This window comes from Tilletiaria anomala (assembly GCF_000711695.1).
Source record: "Tilletiaria anomala UBC 951 chromosome Unknown K437scaffold_98, whole genome shotgun sequence".
NCBI lineage: Eukaryota > Fungi > Basidiomycota > Exobasidiomycetes > Georgefischeriales > Tilletiariaceae > Tilletiaria > Tilletiaria anomala.
This window is the reverse complement of record NW_013546924.1, coordinates 15,182-41,013: the sequence shown is the minus strand read 5'-3', so window position 1 is coordinate 41,013 and position 25,832 is coordinate 15,182. Positions and strand designations below refer to the sequence as shown.

Sequence of the window (25,832 nt, the reverse complement as noted above, 5' to 3'; positions counted from 1 at the left end):
TGTGCTCAAGCCAAATGAGCCATGAGCAGCAGGGTATCGACTTGCCAGCTTGGTTTCCCCGGCACGAAGCTCAACTACGCCGAAAACATCCTCTTCCCCCTCTACTCCGGCAACAGCACCGCCTGTGAGCCGAGCGCGCAGCGCACCATGTATCCTCCGGGCGCCGAGTCGCTGCTAAGGTTCCTGGAGGACTATGGCACCGCCGACGCCGCCATCGGGCGGCACCCGCACCCCAACTCGCACCGCAACGCAACGATGACCGTGGTGACGTGGGGCGAGCCGCGCCTAAAGGACATAGGTTCCGAAGACTGTATCGTGCATGTCTCGTAGAAAAGTAGTGTGTCCCTCGTCATCTTCCTCGCTGTCGGCGCCTTTTTCTCCGGCCTGGCGACCGACGCGGGGCACGAGTTGACCTACGGCCGTCTCGACCAGATGCACCGTCGCCTGGTCTTAATGGACGAGCGCGTGGAATACGCGGGCAAAGCCATCCAGCTCTGCCAGGGTGTCGCGTAGGTATGCGAGCGGCTCTAGCATGGCGCCACGCTTTACCATCGGCACAGCTTTGAGGTCGTGCGCATTTGCAATGAACTTGTCGGGCGGACCGAATAATCCGCACAGGGGGTCAGGGGGTCAGATGTCAGTCGCCCGCGAGTCTGAGCCAACAACTGTCTAAATCCTCTCACCGATTGACGCATTCGCAGCCGAACATTGGAAGAACTTATCGAAGCGAACAGTGTCTCGCCTCCTTGGACCCTCCTGTGCCGCCCAACACGCCGCTGCCCTTCCGCACGCCGGCGAGCATCGTGTTCCCCTCGCAGACGATGTCGGAGCCCAAGTGCATCACGCCCACGCACAGAAGCCTGCTGCTCGTGCAAGAGAACAGCAAACTCTTCATCGAGCGTGTCCAGTCCGGCGAGGGTTCCGCGCAGATCACGACGCGCAACTGAATCACGTACAATATACAGGTCGCAACGCTGCTCACCGGCGGGTCAGTGATGCTGCTCGACGGATCGCCATCGTGGCCGGACGGGCTGCGCCTGCCATGCTTGCTCGGTGCCCCAGCGACCCGCACCAACCAGATGTCGGGCTCGCTGTTGCACAAATTGGCTGCTTACCCCGCTGGCTGTCCAAGGTCGAAGCAGCCGCTGCCGCGGTGCCGCGCGGCACGGCGTGGCGCGACGCTTTCCGGATCCGCAATCTGCACATCGTCAAGACGACCAATGCATCTCTGTCGCCTTCCAACGCGCGCTTCATCTACTCGTCACACACCCCCAACCCCTCCGTGCGGCTCGGTCACGTCACTGGCGGCACGAAACCTCGCCAGGTGCATCGCCGGCTCTAGCCCGGCCGTCGCCGTGCATGGCAACCTGCTCGGGGTTAAGGTGCTCGCGCTCGACGCTAGGTTCTGGATAACACGATTGGAGGAGACATCGACGACACCATGGACAGCGGGGGGCTGGCCATCGTGCAAATCAACCCATAATGGCGGACGGGGGCCAGGAGCGCCAAATAGTGGATGACATTCGCCCTCGTTCCTCCCATCCAAAGCAGGCCTTTCACAACCAACCTTTGAAGTCCTGCGCTCCCGCCGCCCGTGTGGAGGAGCTGCACAAAAAATACATGAGGCTATTACAGACGCTGGGACAGCAGACTGGAACGCCGCGTCTGGATTCAAGGCGACTTTATCCGTAGGGATCTGGTGACAAACGCGTACGCGCAGAGCGGACGCAGCGACAATGGTCTCATTCCTTCTGGGTACGTACGTATCGCTAACTGCCGAGCGTGGCGCCACGCTTTAGACTAAGAACGTACGCTGGCATCATTCGGCCCTTTCTACCGATCGACAGGATCCGCTTTGTAAGAGGCGATGTGTACCAGGTCGTTGAAAATATGGTCTTTGTCGACAAGCACATATGCATCGGCCAGGGGCGACCGGGCTATGCCAACAATGTAGGTCCAGCTCTGTCTGATGTGCGTCGGTCCCCTCCGGGTACGGATGCTTTCTTCGCACTTGGATCCGTTGCATGCTTCGCCGCATCTCTACCATGTGCCACGTTTAAAACTTACGATCACCCGCATAAAAGGAGAAAGTCTTATTGTTCATCAAGCTCAAAGCTGCGTACCCCCAGCTCACCTAGCACAAACCCATGATCGTCTCGTCGATTCGCGCGGCTTACTCGGCGTGTCACGTGCCTGTGCACAGGTTCCAGATAGAGGCCATGCCCCCAACAGTGAATCTCAAGAAGCAGGAGCCGGCCATCAAAACGACCGCCAACGGAATCATGGCATTCTAGCCGAGTAGTGAGTATGAAGACTTCGGATGAAGGGCTATGGCGCTGAGGATAGTGCTCCCAGAGCATCTTCAGCCCCGAATCGCTAGAGCAGTACCAACTGTATTATGAAATCGAAAAGATGATTTCACAGAGCCAAGCTGCGAGACTCGCGTCAGACTCCAAATTTCGTCTGCGAACACGGTGCGATGCGAATACATACGAGAATAATACAGGTTCGGACAGAATAACGGTCCTCACAATCTTTCATTTTGAATCTACAATCCCTAGTCCAGTTCATGCGTGGCCCTCTTCGGCATTGGGGTTGGCGGCCAAAAGGGAATAGACTGTCGAGTAGAATGGCGATCAGCTTTGCGATATGCATCCATGACGACGCTCGGCAGCGCCACTCACTCTCTGCTTCTACGCGCATCAAGCGCTGCGCATGCTGTTCTGCTTCAAGCTGATCCGAAGGTGACGCGCCCTTGTCAGCCACCGCGCCCGCATAGTGGCTGTCAGGCCTGCGAATCTCAAATTTGGCCGAGTCATTCCCGCGCGCCAGGCTTTCGAGCATGACAGCAAGGTCCGAGTCGCTCGTGTAGATGATCCGCGTCTCGGCGCCTTCCTTCTGCGGTGTCGCCATCTCAAAGCCAAGGTGCTTCTGCTTCTGAGGCGGGGTCTGCGGGGCAGCAACGGGTTCCAAAGCAGATTCAGGGCGCTCTGTAGGCGTGTTTGGTAGTGATCGATCCTGCGAGACTGGTAGTGCCAGGTTGTCGGCATCCAGCGACGGAAGCTTCTTGTGCTGCCGATGGGTTGCGAGGAAATTTCTTGTATCCTCACGTTGAGCATGGGATAGCAGTTCCCCGGGATCTTGGATAAACGAGTCGCGCATTGGCGACGCAATGCTGGAGCGGCTGTGCGTGCCCGGAAGGCCGTCACTGTACGTGCTGCTCCTGTCAGCAAGGCCAGCGATGACTGCAAGTAGGACAAGGTTCAGTACAATGTACGAGTGGGCCAGCCGGAATGATCGCGTCTCACCTTGCCAGACAACGCTACCATCAGCGCGCTGGGTGACCTCAATGTGACTTCGCGAAATGTCACGTATGGGGCTGCGAGACTGATATTCTGCAGGAATCGGAGGCACTTCTTGCGACGTGGCACTGAATCGATCTTCATCATCATCATCTGCAAGTGCGTGAGCGACTGTCAGCCTAAGGAAAGCGCTCTAGTCAATCCACATGAGCTTACCGAGATACATGTCATACAAGCTGCCAGCGTAGCCGCTGTGGGCGCCGGCGCTGGTTGCAGCGCTGACACGCCTCCCCGCTTTGCTTGATTTCAGCAGGTCGAATGGCCGCAAGCTGTCCATGCTCTTCTTAGGAACACTAAAGCCCATTGCAGATACAAATGGTGGGACGGAAGGCATGGGTGACTCGGCCGGGATATCTGCCGAAGGCTTGCGCCGATGAGCACCTCCCACGCCCGCAGGCCCAGGCGGGGTTGGCGGTCTATCCTGCAGTGACTTTTTGCCAGTCAACAAAGTGTAAGGCTGATGTTGGTCACGCTCGTACGGCGTCGGCGATGCACTCTTGGTGGTTGCTGCGGGAGAAACAAAGTTCTCCGCCTTTCTAGATTTACGCGTTCCGGCGCTCAGTGACATCGCAGACTGGCGGTAGGAAAGAGCTTTGAGTAGACTATTTCTCTTAGAAAAGGAAAAAAAATGCCTCACCTTGCGCTTGTCATCCAACAATTCCATGGGGGCTGAGGGAATAATGAGGGTCCTTCGAACGATTGTATCTCTCGCAGACTTGCGCTTGCTGTGCGACAAATCAACATTCGATGTTGGCAGAGAGCTACCAACGCTCAAAGCTGCTTCTGAGTGCCAGCGTGCGGCAGCAGCCGCATCATAATCAAAGCTAACGTCATCCATAAGAGACTCGCCGGTCGCTGAAGAGGGTTCCATGGTCTGTGATGCTGTGGACAAAGCTCTACCTTTGCCTGTCGTTGGCAGGGGTGGCACAGGCAACGTCTCCTGATGATCGGACAAGGGATGTAGCGCCTGGCCCTGTTGGTTTCCGTGCAAACTGCTCGACCGGGGCGGTGACAACCTGGAGGCGTCGGTACAGGTTGCGATCGCAAGTTGAGGCGTTGTCGGAACGGACGCAGGAGAAGCAGAAGCAAGGCTCTCGCCACGCAGTGCTGTCGTTCCTGGAATAGCCATGGTAATACCGCCCTGTGGAGCACTCGAGGGGAACGCCTCGGCAAGGCTTGTGATGGGTGTGACTACTGGCTTGCTTCGATCAGATGGCATCGGGGGCGTGTCAGACGCAGGGAATGGATCGATCTTGAAAGCTAAGTTGGACTCCGATATCTTTCGGCTTCTGGCACTAAGCTTTGACATCCATCGGCCTAGGCTGCTTTGACGAGAAGGCGCGTCACCCAATGATGTTGGGGTAGGTGCGCTCCACATAAGCCGAGAAGGGTCTGGACCCATGGAGGTTGGGGTTGAAAAAGGATTGTCACGCTCAAGAGACATATTCGATGCAGCTTGATGACCAAAAGAGCTCGAGCGACGCGTGTGACCATTCTCCTTCTTGCTGCTCCCGCCGTAGTTGGTACCTGACGAAAGGGTTGAAATGGCCTGTTGGGTTTGAACCCGCTGCTTTTCTTCTTGAGAAGACGAGCGGACCGATAGCTTTGGGTCACCTGCAGGAATGCTCGTGGCGTGATCGAGGCGTTGAGTCGTGGAGATAAGCTGTGGACCAGAAATTGCGTTATTGAGCTTCTTCGTAGATTTGCTTCGAGAGAGCAGTCGGCTACGTCGGGGCGGGATGTAAACCCCGTGGTCCGGGCCCTTCAGAGCATGCGTAGCCGCGCGGGCCTGAGCGGCAATATCATCCTCCATATCTACAGGCGGAGGGCTTCGTGGAGAGTTGAGGTGCCCAGGATCAGATGCAGGGGTATCGTCTGACGCAGGCGAAAGGGCACGCGTTAGCGCATCGTAGGAGCGACTGTGCGTGAGATTAGTGGCCGATTTTGATGGCGACGTCATATAGCCACTGGTGTTTGCTGGCTCGTTGATGCTCTCAGACGCCTCTTCATCGATACCTAGCGCACTCTGCAGGGACTGGTGCATCGCTGAGGGCGAGGAGAGCATTGCAGCTTCAAGAGCCTGGGACAGCGACATTGATTGACGATGTGGATCCACGACAGGCGGAATTGGCTTAAACCCGTTCTCGGAAAGGTCGCGGATTGTAGGGAGTCCTATGGGGGACATCGACCGAGGAGGTGGAGATGAAGGGCGATGACTGGAAGTCACGTCATACATGACACCACTGCGGCTAGAGATGCGACGCTTCAGCCCAGCGTGGGATGCATCTATCGCGGGCGACGCTCCCGGATCCTGTGGCGGTGTCGATTGATTGGGGAAGTTTGTCAAGGCCGCGGGCTGGCCTGAAGGAGTGGAAAACTCGGACATGCTGTCAATGAGCATGGTTCTCTCCGAGTGTTGCGTGGAAGGAGGTCGCACTCCGCGCCCTTCTTCCGTTGCAAACGCAGGAGCGTCCACCCCAGCGAATGGAGATGCAAGGCCAGGCGCGGCGACTGGCTGACTGGAAGGCAGCGCAGGTACCGGATTTTGATCTACTGCATCACCAAGCACGGGCGTGGCAGGAAGCGGCGGTGGCGGCGACTTAGCGCCTGAACGTTTGGTGCTTGCTGACCTGACAAGATCGTTCTGATAATTGACCACATCATTGTAGGTAAGGCCTGCCCCTTCCAGTTCCTGTTGTGTTGCTTCAGTGGGGATGTGAGAGACTGGCCTTTCCTTCGCCGCTGCCTCCGCCTCCTTTTTCTCATGTCTCGCGACTTTTGCCCAAACATCATCGTCGTCCGCGCCGTACGCTTCGTCATCAGAGACTGCTACGATCTCTTCATCCGCGCTAATCATGCTTGCTGCGTCCGCGGCCTTGATACCATAGGTCTCGCGCCAGCGCTGAGCAAGTTCTGGATCCTGCGGCCTCAGCGGGAAGAGCCCGCCTGAGCCCGGTTCCTCTGCGCTTATGGGCGAAGCGAACTGCTGTCCGTCGATTTTATGCAAAGTGCTCGTTTGCAGCGCCAGTGCCAGAGGAGATTTGGGCTGTGCCAGCGGTAGTACATTTGCATTGGCCAAACCTTGGGGCGGGGACGTAGGACTCGTCAGCACGCGTGATGGCGGTAGAAAGCCGTCAGCGTAAGCTTCTTTGGAAGCAAAGGCGGGAGGCGATGGAAAGTAGCTCGCCGAACGAGCTGCAATGGCGCTCGCCGTGATCACACTGTTAAATTCTGCTGCGCTTCCACTCCTAGCATGCTCTGTGATCGTCACGGTCTGTTGAGTTGGCGTGTGTGCTGCCGCGTTGCCGGCGGACGATGTGTCTAGTCTAAGCCCGCCAGACACAGGAACCACTTGCTCCGCGTGAACGCTCATGGGGGTCTCTCCTCCATTTGAAGCATGGGTCTCCTCATTCATAGATGCTGCGCGAGGCGACTGCGATGTCTCGCGTGAGACGTATTCAGAAGAGGAGCGATCAGGGTCCTGCATGAAGCCCGATCGGTCAGTCGCAGGCGTGCTGATGATAGTGGAGTGTGTCGCAACGGAAGATAACGTCGGAGGCGCTACGCCCTCCCCGCTCAATGGCAGACTGACAGGGGCTCCAAGAGTAATTGCCGACGCACGGATACTAGTCGGGCCATTACCGCTGTTGGTAAAAGCAGGGAATGTGTTGCTGGTCGGACTGGCGAGCCCAAGCTGCATCTTTCCATTCGCAGGGTCAATGGACACGAGACCTTGACCAGACTGCCTTCTGCCATGGCCGAATCCAGCACTTCCGGTGCCAACGGAGCCGACGGAAGTGTTCCCCGAGTGCGCCATGTGCCCTCCTGCACTGGTTGGAGTGCTGATGGCAGCAGGGTCTAACTTACCATGGAGCACAGCCGTGGGCGAGCTGTCCGACGAGGGCTGACATATGTCGAGAGACTGAGCCTGAGCAGGCGGCTCGATAGAAAAGCCAAGGCCGGTCGCACTACCTAAAATCGATGCAGGAGCATCAGAAGTCGCCGAAGCAAAGGTCCCAACGCTGTCCGTCGAGTGACGAGTAGATCTGCCTGAGCGTACGGACCTGGACTCCGTAAGTTGGTGTGATGCCCTTGCTTGTAAGTGGCTGTTGCTGGAACGGCTCATCTCTTCCATGACATGCTCGTCAACACCATCCTCTCGAGGTTGGCGGGACAAAGATGGCCTATTTGACTTCGGAGGAAAGGTGAACGTGCTTGAACCGCCAGATGCTCCCGCTGAGTTGGTACTGGAAATAGGCGTGCAACCTGCGATCGCTTCCGTCGCCTCCTCTGATTGAGCGAAGGGAGTTATTTGCAGGGCCAACTGCGGTGTTTGCTCGCTTTGGCCGCCATGATTACTATCCTCCTCCACCAATTCCACGATGGATGCGTTCCGCTCCGCGTCCGCCGCTACCATGCCGAAGACCTCCTCAAGCGCCGTGCTGACGCGCTTGAACGCTTCGGGCGAGAGGTTGGCAAGCAGGGTACCACTTCCGGACGCGTGGCTGCGGCCCAGCGGGTCCTGCCCCGCTCGCAGGCTGTCACCAGGCAGCATGCCGGCGTTCGCATGTGATTCTTCCTCCGCCCCGCTCGCGTCATGAGGAGCCTCGACGTTGATATGAGGTTCTGAAAGAGCCGATGGTGCTGAAACAGAAGGGGAAGAGAATGCACCTGGCATCGGCACGTCCTCCACGCCTTCGATGTTGGCGGCAGAAGCGGTGGTGCTACTCTCCGTGCGGCTGCCGCGGTGCTGAGAGACACCATGTCCTCCTGTGGCGCTCAAGCTGCTCGTCGACTGGCTAGTTCCACTGACCCTACTGTTACCCGCTCCTTCATTCTTGCGCGTTGCACGTTCTTTTGCCACTTTGCGCATGTATGCTGCCTCTCGCTCGCTGCCTCCGCCGCTTGACGCCCAGAGCGTCGCTTTGGCGCTCTTGGGTGTGACGGGCGAGCCTAACAACGCTGTGTCCGCGGACGGAGGCGAGGGATACGCGTCTGCGCCGCTGCTGCCATCCGGGAAGGCCGATGCTGAATTTGTGTTCAGCTGAGCCAGAGCCTCTGAGATCTTGTCTAGCCCCGCTGTAGCCGAACTCGATCCTGCTTTGCTTCCTGTGCCAAAGGGAACGTGTTTCCTGCCTGGGGAAGTGCTGTCTAGCGTACCCCACCCACCAAATCCATCCGTTCCAGCACCAAAGCCGCCATTGAGCATGATTCCATGAACGCCACCCGGCCCTGCGCTTGCTTCGAGCCTCGTCTGACGCTCGAGTTCGTCGATGATCTCATTTTCCTCTTCTTCGGTTAAAAAGTAGCTCGCACTGGTGCCTGCGCTACCAGATCCTCCGGCGCCGGGTGTATCTGCGCCGAAAGATACCTCAGATGAACTTCCGACGGCACCTGGTATGGCACGTGCGCGTGCTCGTTGTGCACGAAGATGTGCGCGCATCGCATCGGCGGTGACCATTGTTCCGTCTGGAGCACGCAGCAGCGTGAATCGCTTTTTGAGATGGGGCATAATGAGCGATGTTCTGCGCGCCAATGTGAATTCCATCGTTAGTGCTCAATATCATGCTAGCGCTTCAAGCGGATTGAGGCTTGAATGGACTCACCCTGAATCGACAAGGGGCCACCGGATCGCCACGCGTGATTGGGCGCGAGTGAAAGGCAGAATCATCAGCACGTGCTTCTGACTATGGAACAGAGAATAGACATACGGGCAGCGGGTGGCAATTCAGGTGCACTCAATCCCTCAGCAGGGCTGGCATCCTGACCAAGGCCCGATCCCCACCCTCCGCCTTTACCATTCCCGGTCGAGCCATCCGTTGCAGGCCAGCGTCCAGCCGCAGCCACGCCGTTTTGATTACCGCTGTCATTCGCTCTTCCAGATCCCTTGCTGCCAGAGGAGCTCGGCCCTTCTCCATTCGCCATAAAGCTCGCGTTGGTGGTCCCCGAAGCGAATATTAACCCTTGGTCGGACGAACCCCATCCACTCTGAAGCTGGTCAGTGTTGCCCCGCCCGGCATGGTGCTGGCTGCTGCTGCCGCTCGAGCTGGAGCGTGATGCGCCAGAGCGCCATTTGAAAGGGTTAGGCGCCATATCGAGCCAGGATCGAATGTGGACCTCGGGGTTGGAGCGATAGTCGGCGGGCTGTGCCTTCCCCGCTCAACCAACCTCGAGCAGTTGCACTTCTGAGTCCGCTTGGCCTAGGACCGCAATCGCAACTTATTGCCCGAATCAGCGTTGTTGCAGCGACGAGGAAGAATATGTTCCTGGTACGCTGCTCTAGCCAGCTGTCCCAGTTGGATGGAACCTATATATGGGATGCTAATGAGTGCTGAGGTGCTGAAGTGTCCTAAACATGAATCAGCCGAAGATGTGATGATTACAACGCTGGTACGGGGATGCGAATGATTTTTTTAAAGAAATAATTTTGAGCGAGAGCAGCAGCGAGGGAATATAAAGTTGGCCCCTCTCAACTACCCAGCACCCACGTGCAGCTTGCACGAATTGTTCCTTTCTTTTCCAGCAGACTCTTTGTCTTGATGGCCTCTCTTCATGCATTGCAACATACTACTTTCAGAGTTGAATAATGCCCCTAGCATTCGCGGAGGATGATGAAGGCAACAAAAGACATAAAGGATTCCCGGTTGGCTTGATCCGCATCATCGAGGGTTCGTGGTTGCAGGGCGGGAATGGTGTGCACTCCTCAGAAGCCCTCGATGAGGGACATGGATGCATTCGTCAAGTGTATATGGTCCGCCGCAGCGAGTCGAACTCTCTTCGTCGAATCTATGGGACTCTGTCAGAATCATAAGGCATTATTTGTTGTATTTTAGAAAGAGGAATCAGCGCTGTTGAACATGCGGTGCAGCGCCACCACCCGCTCCCACCACACCCCACGCAGTCGACACGCAAGCACGCTCTAGACTGATCTTCCTCCACCCGCAAAGTCTTGATTTGTGCGCAAAAGCGAAGGCCGAACAGCGCCGCAGGCATGAGGAACCCTGCTTCGTGCTAGCCTCAAGCTCTTTGTCTTCTTCGTCGGGTGGTACGCTTTTGCCCCTTTCGTCTGGCGGTACTATCTCATCATGGCCAATACAGCATTCTTGACTCAGGTTTCACGGCACGTGAAGCGGAATGAATTCATGACTGCATAGGCCACGAAACGCGTTGGTGTGTGGACTTGCCTCTATCCGCCTGTATACCATGTACATGCGAGCTGCGAGCGAAAAATCTGCCGACATGCAAGGTCACTTTTCCGTTCCCTCGCGTGATCGAGAGCGCTCACGGCCCCACCGACTCAATTTATAGAAGCGTATCTTCTGGCGTACATAATTGCAAAGTTGAATAGCTACGAATTGATTCTGTTGGCTTCGAAAGCTCTAAAGCAGTGTATCAGGTCAAAGCTGGGTGTGACAAGTACTAGGCTCTACACGCGTTCTAGCCAAGCGGCTCATTGTGCTCGTTTGTCTCTTGCTTGCATATCACTGCTACAGTGGATGTCCACTCAGCGCTTCATCGTCACGCCACATTGTGGCCCAGATGCGCGCTACCTGGCAGCCCTGAGCTATCCCCCTCGCCATCTTCGCCCGTCCTGCCCGCCTTACCCATGGCTCATCTATCCTGCCATCATCGTCAGCGTGCAGACACGCCCTCACATGGCATGCCACGGTGGATGCAAGTGTCCAGATTGGCGATAGACAGCCTCTCAGAATGGTTCAGAAGCAGAACACCTGGTCCTCGAGCTTGGACACAGTCCTGGGCTTCTTGTACTCGAGCTCCTCGAGGTGCTTCTTCATGGCGTTGAGCATCGGTGGGGGGCCGCACATGAGGATCTTGATGTCGTCCGCGGGAGCGGGTAGCTTCTCCTTGATGGCCTCCTTGGTGACGAAGCCGGTGCCGCCCTGCCAACCCGCAGGCGGCTCGTTGAGAAAGTAGTGCACGGTGAACTTGTCAGGGTGCGCCTTGGCTTCCCGGTCGAGCTCCTCACGGAGTAGGATATCGCTCTCCTTGACGTTCGCGTAGATCAGGTCGATGCGCGTCTTGTCGTCCGGGTTCTTCATCGCGGCGCGGATGATTTGCAGGCACGGCGTGATGCCTGTACCGCCTGCAATCATACCGATACGGCGACAGAGACCGGGAGAGTAGCGCATCTGGCCCTTGGGACCCTTGAACTCGAGCGACTGGCCCACTTTAAGCTCGCCAAAGACTCGCGATATATTGCCCTGCGGGTACGACTTGATGACCAAGTCAAAGAACCCGCGGTCGTCATCTGAGGAGGTCGGCGTGTAGCTGCGAGCAACCTTCTTTCCATTGATGTCGGCTTGCACAGAGATGTGTTGACCGATGGGAAGACCCAGGTAGGAATCTTGATGCGGTAGGCAGAATCGATACCTATTTCAGCAGAAAGGGAGTATCCTCGTCAGCAAAATAACGAAAGGGCATATTCTGGAGTGCTTCAGAAATGCACAATGCAGTGTTATTCGAGATCTGTTTCTTTTCGAGTAACTTGAACTTCTGCCAGTTCGCTGGGTCGAGGATGGGCTTTCCCTCTGCAAGGGAGATACGAACCAAATCAGCGTAGACGTCCGATTTGGTAGCCGGGACACCGATTATTGCTCAGCACACGCACTCGCACGAGTCAAGATGAGCTGGTAGGCGCCGAGGGCAAGGATGATGGCGATGATGAAGGCCAGGATCTGAGTGTTGTCCGACATGATGTTCGTCGCTTCGTCGAGATCTTTAAGGGGATGGAAAAAGGCAGCGGCAGGCGTGGATCGCGCGACGAGTTTGAGTGCGAGCAGCAGGGATAGAAAGGTGATGAGGATGGACGAGACGAGGACAAGCTGCTCGAAAATCATCCAAGCAGTCGGTGCTGTGTCTGTCGCTGCGTACAGGTCGGCAGGGTCGACGACGGATGGATAAATGGAAGGAATGGATCTGACCGCAGCCGCAGGTTCAAGTGAGGACCACTTCTCCCCGCTGGATCTGACACGTTGAGGACGGTAACTTTTCGGATTGGATCAGCAACTGCAACAGTCCAAGAGCTAAGTTCAACAAGATAGAATCATTGTAGAATGCTGCAGGTGTCATAAAGAAAAGAATTGCGGCACTCTAGCTGGGTACTCGCTGTCGCTGTCAACCCGTCCACAAGAAGATCGTCCTCATCCGCCTCGTCCTGGGTCCCTCAGCCTGCGCTGTTGGAAGCCCCGACTTCCAGTCCCGAGCGACTGCAGCCCCAACCTGCCGAATGGCAAGTAAGAACTCCCCACCCTCTGGAATATCTCGGCCGAAAGCACAGCGAGAGGGAATGGTGAATGTATTGATGACGGTCCTCGCTTGAGCTCGATCCCACTTCCCGTTGTGACCTCATCGTGTCAAAAGGGTCCACCTCGCCAGTTGCTTCTCCGGCAGACAGAGCCGGCGCGCTTTTCCCACAAGCCCCCGACAAATCTTACCATGCTCTCCTCGGTACCATCCACCAAGCCGGCACCGCAGGTGCTGACGATCGGCTTTGGCGCGTTGGGCTGTCTCTACTCGCTGCTCCTGGAGCGCGGCGGAGCCCAAGTGACAGCGGTCGCCCGAAGCAATTACGATGCTGTCCAGCAGCACGGCGTCGACATTCGAAGCGTCAAGTATGGCGATCAGGATGGATGGAAGCCACATCGAGTCATCCGTACTCCAGCAGAGGCGCTGGATCGAGTGTATGATTGTGCGTGTTAGACGGCCTCTAACTAGTCGAAACAGCCAAAGATGTCTATCATGCGGTACGACCATGACTGACACGATTGGAAATCGATTCTCTCCAATGCAGACATCCTATGCACGTCCAAATGCACGCCAGACTTTGCTCCCCTCTCACAAGCCATACGGCCTTTTCTGCAGGCGCCACATTCCGGCTCAGCTGGTCCGTTGCTGATCCTTATCCAGAACGGCATCGGCATCGAAGACGAGGTGTACGAGACGCTCGTGCTGCGGGAAAAGCTCGCTTGTGGCGTCGTCAGCTGCTGTGCGTGGGTCGGGTGCAACCTCGTTGATGGCGGTAGACGCATCGAACACGGCCTGCTAGAGAAGCTCGAGATGGGACTCTTCCCGACACCGCCTTCGGGAAACAGCCACGCCACACCTACTGTCCACTCAACAGCCCTTCATACGGTCACAGAGATCCAGCATGCGCAAGCCGCGCTTGAAAGCTTTGTTCGCATTTACAGTGCAGGCGGTGGCGGTGCATCGCCCGTGTCAGACATCCAGCCTGCGCGCTGGCGCAAGCTGTTGTGGAACACGGGTTGGGGTGGCCTGGCGGTGCTGGCGCGACAGCCTCTCGCCAAGCTGATCGATGAGGCGTCGCTGCCATTCAGCATTGACGTCGTGCGTCGCACGATGTTCGAAGTTCTGTACGTCGCCCGCGCCTGCAGATATGGTGAGGACGTGCTGCCAGCCAGCAGCGTCGACAACGCGATCAACATCACGCTCAATATGGCACCGCAGATGCAGCACCGTGCGGGCGATAAAAAAGCAGCGCAGGGGCAGAATGGCGACCCGCGTAGCGCGCAACATGCCGCTGAACAGAAGAAGGAGATCCCCAGTTCGCCGACGACCACTGCAGTTGTCCAGCGGGAGTGTACTGATGACAGCGGCAGCCTCAGTGGCACAGCCTTGGCTGCTGAGTCTGCCGAGGTCAAGAGAGGGAGACAAGAGCTGCAGCCAAACTTCAAGCCTTCCATTCTACTAGACCTAGAAGGTGAGCGAACACGGCGCATTTCGGTCCATTGCACCTCTTGTCTCAAACATGCTGACCTCCCCCGAACCTGAACCCACTACAGCTGGTCGGCCAATGGAACTCGTCCCGATCTTCGAAGCGGTGAGGGAACGCGCGAGGTTGCACTCAGTCCAGACGCCACACCTGGACATTATCGTCGCTGCACTTCGCCCTGCGCAAATGGCCGCCATCGAGGCTGCGCGCAGCAAGCAAGTGGTTCTTTCGGCGGCGGCGGTAGCAGCAACAACAGATGCTGCCAGTCCAGCAGACAGCGATGCGGCCAGCACAAGGCGGCGCCCGCAGGTACCTTGACGGGGGGTGCCGGACCGTCTGGCGGTGCAGTCACGTCTGGGATGTACACGTCACTCGAGTCGCCAGGCGCGCCGTCCATGCCGCTGGGGCCTTCGGGCGCGCCGGTACCTGAGAGCAAGGCGGGCGCGACGGGATTCTTTGCGCTGGAGACGTAGGTCAACCCCCTGCGCTTTCCCTTCCGGCTTGCCTCGCCAAAATCTGCGCCTGCAACCAGACAGGCTTTTCGCCATGGATGCCTTGGGTACTGTCCTTCATGCCTGGTTGTTCAGATGTCTTGAATGTTGGAACACCAAGGGTATGTACACGCATTCGAGAAGGCGTTGTTGATTCGCAGTCCATGTATTCATATCCCCCGGCTCATTTCAATTGCATTGTCCCCATCGCATGTTGTTTCTTGGTTCCGTGGCCATGTCTTCTCATGTCCTGATCCAGTCGCCAAGATCCAAGCGAGCCATGTAACCGTGGGAGTTGGAAGTAGGAAAGAGCGAGAGTGAGAGGGTCCACATGTGGATCTTCTGATGAGAAGCGCCGTGGTGATAATGCAGTCGAAGCCCACCGTTAGGGATGGCCGCGGCATTCAATTTCCATGGCTTTGATCGTGGTGGCCCGAGTGTGGAGTGTGTGACCAGTGTAGTACAGTGCCGCATGGTCACCTCAAGTGATCGTCTCTCGGAGTCCCGAGTCCACACGGCAACGTCCCAACAATGCTCATCTTGCTGTGAATGCCGCACGCTGTGTCCGTCCAGGTCAGCAGAATGGGTATTGCTTGCCATAGATATGGGGACGCTTCTTTCTGTACAGCGAACGTATTTTTTTTATTCGCTCTACGTTCTTCCATACAGAGACCCCACTTAGCCACTCGACATAGCCATGACCATAGCTTTTCCTGTTGCGGGTCCGCGCATTGAAGCAAGAACCATATCATCTTGATGGGGCACAGCGGGTCACGCCCATGGTCAAACCTGCGTTCCTCTCTTCTTTTCGCTTCTCTTCGCTTTCCCTTTTGCTTTGCAAGGAACTGTATCTGCACAAACCGGTCCGCGGGCCAGAACCATTGACCAAGGCCAGCAAGCGCCGGTGATAACAGCCGGCAGTCCTGAGCTACACCAAGGCAGGACCGGCTGGTACACAGCAGAACGCCATGGCGGATGCTCAGCAAGTGCTCGCACGGCTGCGGGTGCAGATCGTCGCAGCACACAACCTCATCGGGCGCGACCGTCATGGCAAGACCTCGGACCCGTACGTGGTGCTCAGCATACCCGGCGTCAACCTTACCCCGTCAGCCTCGGGCTCGAGCAAGCCTTCTTCTAGCAACAGCTCATCGAGCAGCAAGCGCCAGACACCAGCTATCTCCAAGACGGTCAACCCGGTGTGGAAGCCGGAGGAAGCCACATTTGATCTAGACGTCACTCCTGTATGGCTTGGCACCAATGAAGAAGGCGTATTACCCGGCGGAGGCAGGTCGTTGTACAAGCGCTCACTCTCTGGAGCCGCAAGCAAGTACCTGCTGCAGCCAGCCCGCAAGATTCCAAAGGGTGCGGCAGCGGGCGCACGTGTCATTGGTAGAAAGGCGCCAAAGCCCATGCGCATGAAGCGAAACAACAATAACAACAACAACAATCCCTCTGAGGCGAATGTAGCCCCTGCTTCCGCGACTACGAGCGCCCAAGCTTCAATCTCCGCCTCGCCCAGCCCCACAGACGCTGCATCTAGGCAGGAGCAGCAGCGTGCAAAGCCAGATTTGCACAGACTTGCTACAAATGTGAACACTGCCAATCTCGAGCCGCCGCCCGGTTCGGCCGTGCTTAACCCGTCCGGGGCATCTCACGCCGTTGTCCGCGCCCTCGAGTTTGTGCTGTGGGACAAGGACCGCTTCAGCGCAGACGACTACCTCGGCGAGTGCTCGTTGCCTGTCAAAAGTTGGGCGACCGCCTCACCCGGAGAAGACGGCTCGGAGGCCACCACAGAAGTGGGAAGCGTTGCGTGGGAGCACGCCAAGCCTATCACCATCCCCGTCGTCTCGCATCGGCGCCGCAGAGAGGTCAGCGGCGAACTGATAGTCAAGGTCGGTCTTCTGCCGCCTTCTGCTCCCCCTGCTTCCCACGCGAACGTCGACGACGTGTATCACCAGCTGCTCCTCGCCAACACCTCCGATGCAGCGCTGGGCGTACGTGGCGTGCCTGCCGATCAGTCGCTCGGTACGGCGTCCGCTGCGGAAGCATTCATCGACGACGGCTTGAGCAGCGGATCGGAAGAGGACGAGGAAATCCTGCTCACTGATGATGAAGAAGACGGCGGCGACGGCGGCAGCAGGCCGCTCCGGGATGACGCCGGCAGCGAAACGGACACCGGAACGGAGAGCGAAGACATATATCGCGCGCATTACCAAAGCATCGCTGGCGTGCCGAGCCTGACCAGGATGGACAGCGACCAGATCTGGCCGCTCGCCACCCCGCAGGAACCAGTCGTCTTATCAACACCGCCCATCGACAGCGTGCCGGCACCCACCAAGCGCCGCCTCTTCGGAAAGATGGGCAGGAGCAGCTCTTCGACCTCGCTCCAATCGGCGCGTTCACAAGATGCTGCAGGTACAGAAGGCAGCGGCAGTGGCGATGGTGTGACGAAAGGACGGCTGCAGAAGGTCAGGAAGCCCAAAAAGCCTCGACGCAAGATGACCGCCGGGCGAAGGGCTGCGGAAGAGTTTGCGTTCAAGGCCGAGATGGGTATGGACATTATCGGCATCGTCATGATGGAGGTGCAAGGCGCGCACAATTTGCCGCTCTGGAAGAATGGTGAGTGAAGTTCAATACATAAGAGGCGTCCTTGGGCCACCTCACCCTTACACTGACGACTGCACGCTCTCCTTGTAGTCACGAAGATCAGCTTCGACATGGATCCGTTCGCGATCGTTTCATTCGGCCAGAAGATCTTCCGCACGCGTGTCGTTCGACACTCCCTGAACCCTGTCTGGGACGAAAAGTTGCTGTTCCACGTCCGCCGCCACGAGTCTGGCTTCATGGCCAAGTTTGCGATCTACGACTGGGACCGCATGAGCTCGCACGACTTTGTCGGTGGCACTGAGCTCCAGATCTCCGAACTGGTCGAGCTGGCGCCCAAGCCCGACCCGGCGACGGGGCTGTATGCTGCTGATCTCGACTGGACAACTGCCGAGCAGGGCATGCAGTCATTCACGCTGTCGCTGCACAGGACTGAACACGACGAGGATGTCAAGTTTGGGAGAAAGCAGGCGCCGAAAATCTCCGTCAAGGCCAAGTTTACGCCGTATGACCTGTTGCGCCAGAGTTTCTGGCGACACCTCTTGCTGCAGTATGATACGAACGACAGCAAGTCTCTCAGCGAACTGGAACTTACAACCATGCTTGACAGTCTTGGTTCCACCCTTTCGAGCATGACGATCCGCTCCTGGTTCCAAAGGTACGGCAAGAGCGCGGAGGACGGCGATGAGCTGTCCTTTGAGGAGGCGATCCTCGTTCTCGAGGAGGAAATCAAGAAGCCCTGGTCTCAAAAGCGCCGTGTGCGTTCCAGCGAAACAGAAAGTGGCGCAAGCACACCAGCGCTGGAGATCGATCGGCAACTCCGAGCGATGGGCTTCTCCGGGTCAGACGCGCCGACGCTGAGCGAGACGTGCCTTGCACATGAGCCCGTGCCCGTCCCGAGCACAGTGCTCGAGTGCAGCGAGACGAAGACGACGAATGCACCGATGCTCAAACCACTGTTGGAAAAGGACATATCCTCCACAGCCCTGTCCGTGGTGTCGATGACAACGACGATGACAAGTGGTTCGTCTGCTTCTGGCACACATGCCACACCTGTGAGGACTGTGTCGAGCGCGTCCGACGTCGCTTCGGAGTCCGTCGAGAGCGGGCAAGTGGAGCAGGTGATCAAGCTCAAGTCTTGCCCGCTGTGCCACATGGGCCGGCTGAATCGCAAAGGCGAAATGGACATTGTCACGCATCTGGCTGTATGCGCCTCGCAAGACTGGCGTCGAGTCGACTCGATGCTCGTCCGCAACTTTGTCACAGCGAATCAAGCGCACAGGAAGTGGTACACCAAGGTCTTGACCAAGATCAGCCAAGGGAGCTACGCGTTGGGTGCCAACAGCGCCAACATCATCGTGCAGGACCGGCAATCAGGCGAGCTGCTCGAGGAGAAGATGCAGGTGTACGTGCGCCTGGGCATCCGGCTGCTGTACCAGGGTGCCAAGTCCCGCATGGAAAGTGCACGCGTCAAGAAGATGCTCAAGAACATGTCGATAAAACAAGGCGTCAAATTCGACGACCCAGCCTCGGTGCGCGAGATTGCGCCTTTCATCGCGTTCCACAATCTCAACATCGAAGAGATTTTCGATCCACTCGACAGCTTCAAGACTTTCAATGAATTTTTCTACCGCAAGCTCAAGCCCGACGCACGCCCCATCGCTGAGCCGGCGCACGCGACCAGGCTGGTCAGCGGCGCAGACTGCCGCATGATGGCATTCGAGAGCGTCAACGAAGCGACACGCATCTGGATCAAGGGCCGTGGTTTCTCTGTAGAAGCGCTGCTAGGGGACAAGTACAAGGGCAAAGTAAACGCTCTAAAGGATGGCGCATTGTGCATCTTCCGTCTCGCACCGCAGGACTATCATCGTTTCCACTGTCCTGCCGATGCCGTCGTTCATCAGATCACTCCGATCGAGGGTCAATGTGAGTCGATGCACGTGTGTGGCTGTATGTGGTGTCCTTTCAGCTCAAACTATCCCTGTCTCTTCACGCCTCCAGACTATACTGTCAATCCTGTGGGTCTTGCTAGATATGCTTCACCGATGATGCATTCAGACTGACATCTGCCATCGCATCTTTCATAGATGGCTATCCGCTCCGCCATTGACGTCTATGGTGAGAATATCAGGGTGGTTGTCGAGTTTCACAGCCCCCAATTTGGCAGGTTTTTTGCTGTCTGCGTCGGCGCGATGATGGTCGGATCCACCGTGCTTACCAAGGCAGTGGGTGACTCCGTCGCTCGCGGCGACGAACTTGGCTACTTTAAGTTCGGCGGGTCCACAATCGTTCTGATGTGAGTAACTCCTCCAACAGTGCATGTTTGTGCGCTGTCTGACCTTCTCTGCCTGCTCCAGCTTCGAGAAGGGACGCTGCGTGCTCGACGAGGATCTCTTGGACAACTCCAATGCGGCGATTGAGACGCTCGTCCGCGTCGGCATGGGCATTGGGAGAGCTACCTTGCCGAGGTGAACACTCGGAATACAAACAGGAATCAGGTTCTTCAGACTCGAACTCATTCTGGTACAGCGGCCAACCGCATAGACTCCGCATCAGCGCCTTTTACAAACATCCGCATACCATTCTCCGCACTCAAACTCATCATCAACACATATACTTGTATTATCGCATGTCACAATCCGCATTCCTCAACTCCCTGCAGTGCACCACGTCCCCAACATCGTCATCCGTGCTCTGTTTGCGCCACCCAAAGTTGAATGAGTCTCTTCTGGATGAGGTGCATCCAAGGTACAAGACGCTCGCTCAAGTGTTGTCGGGCTCCAGAAGTCTATAGATAAAAATTGGCGTTACAGATGAATTCTATTCATTAGACAAGACGAGCCAGGAGTGGACACCAGCGTGCTTTACGCTTTTTGATTTCGTTGACTGCAGTGAGGGTGTATCACATCCCTCTCCTTGTTTGCGAAAAGACTCCTCCTCAGACCATGCGCTCGCTCGTTAATGCGACAAGGAGCGAACGAGATGTCCAACGCGTCTATGCTGTGATGCTGGGATTTCGAGTTGGAAAATTGTATGGCACTGGGGGTGCAAGCGTTGAAAGCAGGGACGAGACAGAGCAAGTGTCAAGTATCTTCTTTACTTGGTGTTCTCCCGCATCCAGGTGATAAGGTCGTTGCGGTCTGATCGGGAAATACGACGTCAGCACCGAACTCGCACCCTTCAACAAAAGGTTAAAGTACTTACCCTTGTCCTTCTTCAGACCTACGGAGTCAAAGTTAAAAATCGAAGAGGAGCAAAGCAATGTTAGTGGTTTGAGACTTGATTCGCTTGCCGCGTGTTAGGTCACTGACCAGCAAATGCCATCTGAGTTGCCGAAGGTCAGAAAGAGATGGGGAAAGTGAAGACCAGGTCAGCCCGTGACCAGGAGGCGCAGGGAACTTGACGAGTTGTTGCACTGACCTTGGTACCTGGAATGTACTTCTTTGGGTTCTCGAGGTACTCGAAAAGGGTGTCCTCGTTCCTGGTAGCAACAGTTGAGAGAGTTAATCACAGAACAGGTGGGGAACTGAGGTTCCTTGAGCCGGCGAGGAAACCTCCGGATTTCCCCCCACGCTTCGACAGTCTACTCACCAGGTGATGCCCTTCTTGACGTTAGCGTCAGTGTACGAGAAGCCCTCTCCCTGCCCAGTTTTGCGGCCGAAGATGCCGTGGAGGTTGGGGCCGACCTTGTGCGGGCCGCCAGCCTCGACAGTGTGGCACTGGGCACAGCGGGTCTTGAAGAGACCGGCACCCTTTTTTACGTCTCCGTCAGAAAAACCCATCTTGAATGCTGCTCGCTGGCTTGAGGTTAAAATAATTCGCGATGAAGAGGTCTTGATACGTGATGGGCAGTGGCGAAGGGAGAAGTTGAAGATGGATTTGGATGAGGGAAATTATTTGGGGAAGAAGAAGCAGCAGCGGAACGCTATCCCGGCGGGCAGAGCCGGCAGGCCGTTGTGCTCTCGCGAATTTGTCAGCCGCTTCACCATCGGAGGCCACCGGCTTGACGCCACCAACACGTCAATGGACAACGTTGTCATAGCTGCGCCTTTTTTCACCACATGGCCAGGTTCGACAAGATCACTCTCCACCACCATTAACCAGAGCCCTTCAGGCCCTGCCGACTGCGGAAGGTTGTACACTCAATCATCAGGCCCGATTGAAAAGTGGTGGCCTCGCAAGATTCAAATGGGTTGCAGATCGTTACATGTGGACAGTATTCTTTCACGTTGCCGATCGCAAAGCGATCCAAATGAATATGTCACTTCATTCACCCTGAATTGGACCTGGCGACGCCCATAGACGCCCACACGTGTCATCCCGATTTCCAATAGATCCCTGCGAAATCGCAACTGTAGCCACCCAACTTTGGGCCTGAGTGCAATGTTTTCCCGCTAAAGGGCAGATCCGGGGCGTTCCGATTGGCCAGGGCCGAGCCAGTCAGGGGTTTTTTTTAGGGAAGTTAGGGTTATTTGCAATGTGAGACAATGGAATCTTTTGCATGGATATGTGCACGTGACGCAAAAATATATTTTCTTCTGCTTGGACGCAGCATTTTTCTTCGCAGTTCCACATGTGCCCACCACTCAACTTTTCTTTTTCCCCTTCCAACCACTCCCATCTTCGACATCTCACAATATGCCCTGTGCACACTTGTGGATCCTTGTCTGCGCGCCCTATCACCTTTCATGATTCCCCTCCGCCTCTAAGGTGCAACAGCCTAGGCTGTGAGTGACACGCGTCACGAAAGACATTCGGTCGCTCGAGGGGAAGCAAGGTGACGGGCTCTTGTTGGTGGTGAGTTGCCCGAGCCTCTTGAGAATCAGTGTCGCATCAGCAGAGTAAGGAATAGAGGGGCGGAAAGGAAGAAGCTCGAGTTGAAGAATACAATAAGAGCTCACAGCTCATTGGGGAAGAAATACGGTTAGAGGGCGAGACATTGCCGAGGATTAGATAAACCTTTTAGCATAGTTCAAATCGAGACTTACTAGGTCAATGCGAACATAGCAACCATCTAATGTCTTTCGCTCCTATATGAGGCAATCTCTCGCTGTCTGGGACGTATATGGACGGAAACGACGGGAGAGGGAAATGCGACTCAGCGGAATCGAATCGCATCCAATGCGGACCACGCCTGCTAACGCACAAGCCTCTTTCCTCATGCATCTTTCAGATTTTCGCTCAATGATGCAAAATGGCATCCCAAGCGTCGGCAGCTTCCACCTCGCCGGATCCTGGTCAGCGGTATGACCAAGGCGGTTCAGCAGGCCTGGGTAAGATGCCATCAATGGACCCCAAATGCACACCACTTAAGCACAGGTACGATCAATGCTTCAACTTGTGGTTTGACGAGTACCTAGATCTTGCCGCCCCAGCCGCTACAGCGCCACCCGCCGCGTCGGGTGCATCAAGTCCCAGTCACACTGGTTTTTCGAAGGGGCCCAGCAGCAAGCTTGACTCTTCGTCGTCGTCCTTCTCGTCATTCTTTGTCTCTGGATCTTCCAACTCGCCCTCATCTTCCAATGCATCACAGTCATCAGGCTGGTTCTCTTCTGACGCAACCTCGCCTGCCGCGCATGGCTTTGCGTCGTTCAGTTCGCGCCGGGCGGAATTGCGGAAAAAATACGACTCCTGCGCCGCGCTTTTTGAAGACTACAAGACCTGCGTCCGCGCCGCTGTGCGCGAACGTGACCTCGAACCGCTCATTGCCGAAGCAAGGTGTTTCAACCCGTTCCCTTTCCCAAGCGGTGATAACAAGGCCAGCGGTGGTGCTCAATCTAGCAGCAACAATCACCCTTTTCCGTTCCCCGCGAGCGAGAATGAGAGTGGGAACGTTTAAGGGACATGCGGACGGCATCCCTCCACCTCACCACGAACCATCCAACTGTATTTTAGACATCACTGTAGCGATACCCCGACATGGTCGAATTGAAACTCAAGCGTGCGCTTACGAGTGTATAGTACAGTACATCGACGAGCAATTTGTCTACGTTATTTCTTGATCTTCTCGGTGAGCTCTGGCACAGCATCGTAGAGGTCGGCGACGAGGCCAAGATCGGCTACTTGGAAGATCGGCGCGTCGGCGTCCTTGTTAATGGCGACGATCGTCTTACTGTCCTTCATGCCTGCCAAGTGCTGAATCGCACCGCTGATGCCGACAGCGACGTACAGCTCGGGCGCGATGATCTTGCCAGTCTGACCGACCTGTAGCGAGTTGTCCGCGTAGCCGGCGTCGACAGCGGCGCGTGATGCCCCGACCGCAGCGTTGAGCGCATCGGCGAGAGGCTCGATATACTTTGCAAAGTTCTCCGTCGACTTGAGCGCGCGGCCGCCCGAGACGACGCGCGAGGCGGTGCCGAGGTCGGGGCGTGCAGAGACGGTGAGCTTCTCCTCGACAAATTCGGTGGGCGCCTCCGCCGAGCCCGCAGGGATCTTCTCCTTCTCTGCGCTGCCGCCCTCGGTCGAGGCTGCTTCGAAGGCGGTGCCACGTACAGTGATAATCTTGACCTTGTCGGAAGATTTGACGGTGGCGAGTGCGTTGCCGGCGTAGATGGGTCGCACGAACGTGTCCTCGCCTTGCACTTCAATGATGTCGCTGATCTGCGCACTGTCCACCAGTGCGGCAACTCGCGGGATGGTATCGCGCCCGACAGCAGTGTGGCCGGCGAAGAGGTGTGAGTAGGAGCCCTTCTCAAGCAGCGACTTGAGTAGCGGGGCCAGTGACTCCGGAAGGTGCGCCTCGAACGGCTTGGAGGCAGAGTAGAATACTTTGGAGATGCCGTTTACCCTGTAGCAGCAAATTGAACAAATCGGATAAGCTTCTGTTCCCCTATAGAGCGGGCCCTGAGGCCAGGTCTTCGGAAGTGCATCAGATCTTGGCCGATGCAGACGACTCACTTGGCCACCTTGTCTGCTACGCCTTCGACCTCCGACTCGGAGCCTACGACGGCAGCGTGCACATCACCACCCAGCTTCTGCGCGGCAGTGAGCGCAGATAGGGTGGCGGGGTTGATCTCTCCCTTCCTGTGTTCGACAAAGAGCAGTGTCGAGGCGAGCGACGAGCGGGACGATGAGAACGAACGCGCGCCCAAAGTGGCAGCGCCGCTGCTGCGGATCGCGAGCTTTCCGAGCGAGATTGCGGAGCGGGTGGCGATCATATTTAGAGGAGTGTGCACTTCGGATAACTTTCCATAGGAAGTGGCAGGCTACAGAAGATGCTAAGCATTGCAATGCAAAGCAAATAGGGCTGCTCGATGAACATATACGACGAGTGTTGATCACAACCAAAAGGCGCACAATAAGCTTCATTGGAGTCTTGACGGCAGTGGCCCGGCCAAAGCCGGTGGGTTTGCTTTCTTTCCTTTTTGCGATACTTCTTTCCCCGAAAAGAAAGAAAATACCGCCGTGAGCTCCGCTTGATTTTGATTGTTCACAGACGTCATGTAGTGGATGCCTTGCTATTCTATCTCGATCTCACTCGAACATCCAAGAGAGCATGGTACACCCTCGTGCAGATTGTGCACGCTTTTTCGTGAATACTTCAAAGGTCATGCAGCCTGCTCCCAACGCAAACGAATATTTCCCTGTCTCTTGGAACGCTTTGAATCCTTGGACAACGAAGCGAAGCCTGTCTGGGTCTGCTGATGGACACTGAATACTCTGCGTGTTTGTGCTCGCCGGCCGAATAGCACAACGATTCCCGCTGCCAGCGCTGATCGCCCGAGCACTTGCAAACGTTTCACTCCGAAATGCGCTGCTCGTGCGGGTAGCGCAAATTTCTCCACGATGAGCCCAGGACCCGCCAAACGGCAGAGGATCGAGGGCAAATCATCAGAAGCATAAAGGCTTTGCGCGATGCAATCTGTTGCAGCTGCAATACAAACGGAAAGGCCAAGACCAGGAAAGATCTAAGCCCAAGAGCAAGGGCAAAGCCAAGAAACTAGTTGATGCTTCTCGGCAGGCTAACTACATTGCATTCACGAAGACAGACCATCCCGCCTCCCCGGACGGTCAACGCAAAAGGCCAGCGCCTCTTCTGCCTCTCCGGAGCGCAGAGCGACTCCTTTGAGAAGCTATCGAATACTTGAAGGGGAAAGACGCTTCCATGTTGGCATTTGAAACGGAAGCACCAGCGCAGTCGCTAGAGTCACGAGAAACGCACGCCCTGCGCCTGCTTGCGATCGTGCCTGACAAGGACGCCGACGGCCTGTCAGCACGTCAGATCCTCTCCTGAACCCTCCTTCATCTCGATGCACCTCCCGAGCCCATTAAAGTATATCTCATGCACAAGGGCCCCAGTTCACAGTCGGGTGCGAAGATAGAGAGCTACAATACCAGAAATACCGCGGTCCTGTACTAAGCAACTAAGAACGGTCCAGGGATCACCCGTGCCAATGAAGATGTATTGAACAACCCTCACTGCAGATCAAACCGATGGTTCTCGATCATCATTTCATCGAGGCCAGTCACGGACCCAAAGGTCCACTAGTGGGTTCCAATTGCCGTTGTGCCCCTTGTTGCAAATCGAAGCTCATAAGCAAGCGCCTGGTTCCGCAGATGCTCTCTGCAGATGCCATCGCAGACCGACGGCGTGCACGTGGAGAGAGGAGCCCGGTCCGTTGTGCC

The 25,832-nt window shown here is 56.5% G+C and overlaps 9 protein-coding genes across 9 annotated transcripts; 5 read left to right on the top strand and 4 right to left on the bottom strand.

Moving 5' to 3' along the window:
- Nucleotides 1-21: 21 nt before the first annotated feature.
- K437DRAFT_264429 (uncharacterized protein) lies at nucleotides 22-947 on the top strand (the record flags this gene model as incomplete). Its single annotated transcript, XM_013385750.1, has 3 exons — nucleotides 22-264; nucleotides 331-509; nucleotides 728-947. 3 exons carry the CDS (start codon nucleotides 22-24, stop codon nucleotides 945-947), a joined length of 642 nt encoding a protein of 213 aa, XP_013241204.1.
- A 95-nt stretch (nucleotides 948-1,042) lies between these two features.
- K437DRAFT_270143 (uncharacterized protein) lies at nucleotides 1,043-1,483 on the top strand (the record flags this gene model as incomplete). The annotated part of the gene is made up of 2 exons (XM_013385749.1): nucleotides 1,043-1,324; nucleotides 1,403-1,483. 2 exons carry the CDS (start codon nucleotides 1,043-1,045, stop codon nucleotides 1,481-1,483), a joined length of 363 nt encoding a protein of 120 aa, XP_013241203.1.
- A 977-nt stretch (nucleotides 1,484-2,460) lies between these two features.
- K437DRAFT_258856 (uncharacterized protein) lies at nucleotides 2,461-9,712 on the bottom strand. Its single transcript, XM_013385748.1, has 6 exons — nucleotides 9,074-9,712; nucleotides 4,000-8,888; nucleotides 3,519-3,936; nucleotides 3,309-3,455; nucleotides 2,685-3,245; nucleotides 2,461-2,617 (listed from the first exon to the last, which is right to left on the bottom strand). The coding sequence occupies exons 1-6, from the start codon at nucleotides 9,453-9,455 to the stop codon at nucleotides 2,568-2,570; spliced, it is 6,447 nt and encodes a 2,148-aa protein (XP_013241202.1). The 5' UTR covers nucleotides 9,456-9,712; the 3' UTR covers nucleotides 2,461-2,567.
- A 969-nt stretch (nucleotides 9,713-10,681) lies between these two features.
- Nucleotides 10,682-12,474, bottom strand: K437DRAFT_194134 (NADH-cytochrome b5 reductase 1). Its single transcript, XM_013385747.1, has 3 exons — nucleotides 11,992-12,474; nucleotides 11,830-11,911; nucleotides 10,682-11,753 (listed from the first exon to the last, which is right to left on the bottom strand). The coding sequence occupies exons 1-3, from the start codon at nucleotides 12,218-12,220 to the stop codon at nucleotides 11,078-11,080; spliced, it is 987 nt and encodes a 328-aa protein (XP_013241201.1). The 5' UTR covers nucleotides 12,221-12,474; the 3' UTR covers nucleotides 10,682-11,077.
- A 45-nt stretch (nucleotides 12,475-12,519) lies between these two features.
- Nucleotides 12,520-14,638, top strand: K437DRAFT_194086 (6-phosphogluconate dehydrogenase C-terminal domain-like protein). Its single transcript, XM_013385746.1, has 3 exons — nucleotides 12,520-13,071; nucleotides 13,174-14,100; nucleotides 14,183-14,638. Exons 1-3 carry the CDS (start codon nucleotides 12,819-12,821, stop codon nucleotides 14,428-14,430), a joined length of 1,428 nt encoding a protein of 475 aa, XP_013241200.1. The 5' UTR covers nucleotides 12,520-12,818; the 3' UTR covers nucleotides 14,431-14,638.
- A 516-nt stretch (nucleotides 14,639-15,154) lies between these two features.
- On the top strand, nucleotides 15,155-19,859 carry K437DRAFT_258852 (uncharacterized protein). Its single transcript, XM_013385745.1, has 5 exons — nucleotides 15,155-17,222; nucleotides 17,301-19,133; nucleotides 19,209-19,225; nucleotides 19,295-19,503; nucleotides 19,565-19,859. Exons 1-5 carry the CDS (start codon nucleotides 15,572-15,574, stop codon nucleotides 19,677-19,679), a joined length of 3,825 nt encoding a protein of 1,274 aa, XP_013241199.1. The 5' UTR covers nucleotides 15,155-15,571; the 3' UTR covers nucleotides 19,680-19,859.
- Nucleotides 19,860-19,930: 71 nt separating this feature from the next.
- On the bottom strand, nucleotides 19,931-21,059 carry K437DRAFT_258851 (cytochrome-c from the OXPHOS pathway). Its single transcript, XM_013385744.1, has 5 exons — nucleotides 20,799-21,059; nucleotides 20,628-20,688; nucleotides 20,519-20,531; nucleotides 20,412-20,429; nucleotides 19,931-20,347 (listed from the first exon to the last, which is right to left on the bottom strand). Exons 1-5 carry the CDS (start codon nucleotides 20,987-20,989, stop codon nucleotides 20,304-20,306), a joined length of 327 nt encoding a protein of 108 aa, XP_013241198.1. The 5' UTR covers nucleotides 20,990-21,059; the 3' UTR covers nucleotides 19,931-20,303.
- Nucleotides 21,060-22,485: 1,426 nt separating this feature from the next.
- Nucleotides 22,486-23,046, top strand: K437DRAFT_227679 (uncharacterized protein; the record flags this gene model as incomplete). Its single annotated transcript, XM_013385743.1, has 2 exons — nucleotides 22,486-22,604; nucleotides 22,803-23,046. 2 exons carry the CDS (start codon nucleotides 22,486-22,488, stop codon nucleotides 23,044-23,046), a joined length of 363 nt encoding a protein of 120 aa, XP_013241197.1.
- Nucleotides 23,047-23,135: 89 nt separating this feature from the next.
- On the bottom strand, nucleotides 23,136-24,468 carry K437DRAFT_258849 (electron transfer flavo protein, alpha subunit). Its single transcript, XM_013385742.1, has 2 exons — nucleotides 24,105-24,468; nucleotides 23,136-23,994 (listed from the first exon to the last, which is right to left on the bottom strand). The coding sequence occupies exons 1-2, from the start codon at nucleotides 24,362-24,364 to the stop codon at nucleotides 23,199-23,201; spliced, it is 1,056 nt and encodes a 351-aa protein (XP_013241196.1). The 5' UTR covers nucleotides 24,365-24,468; the 3' UTR covers nucleotides 23,136-23,198.
- Nucleotides 24,469-25,832: the final 1,364 nt, after the last annotated feature.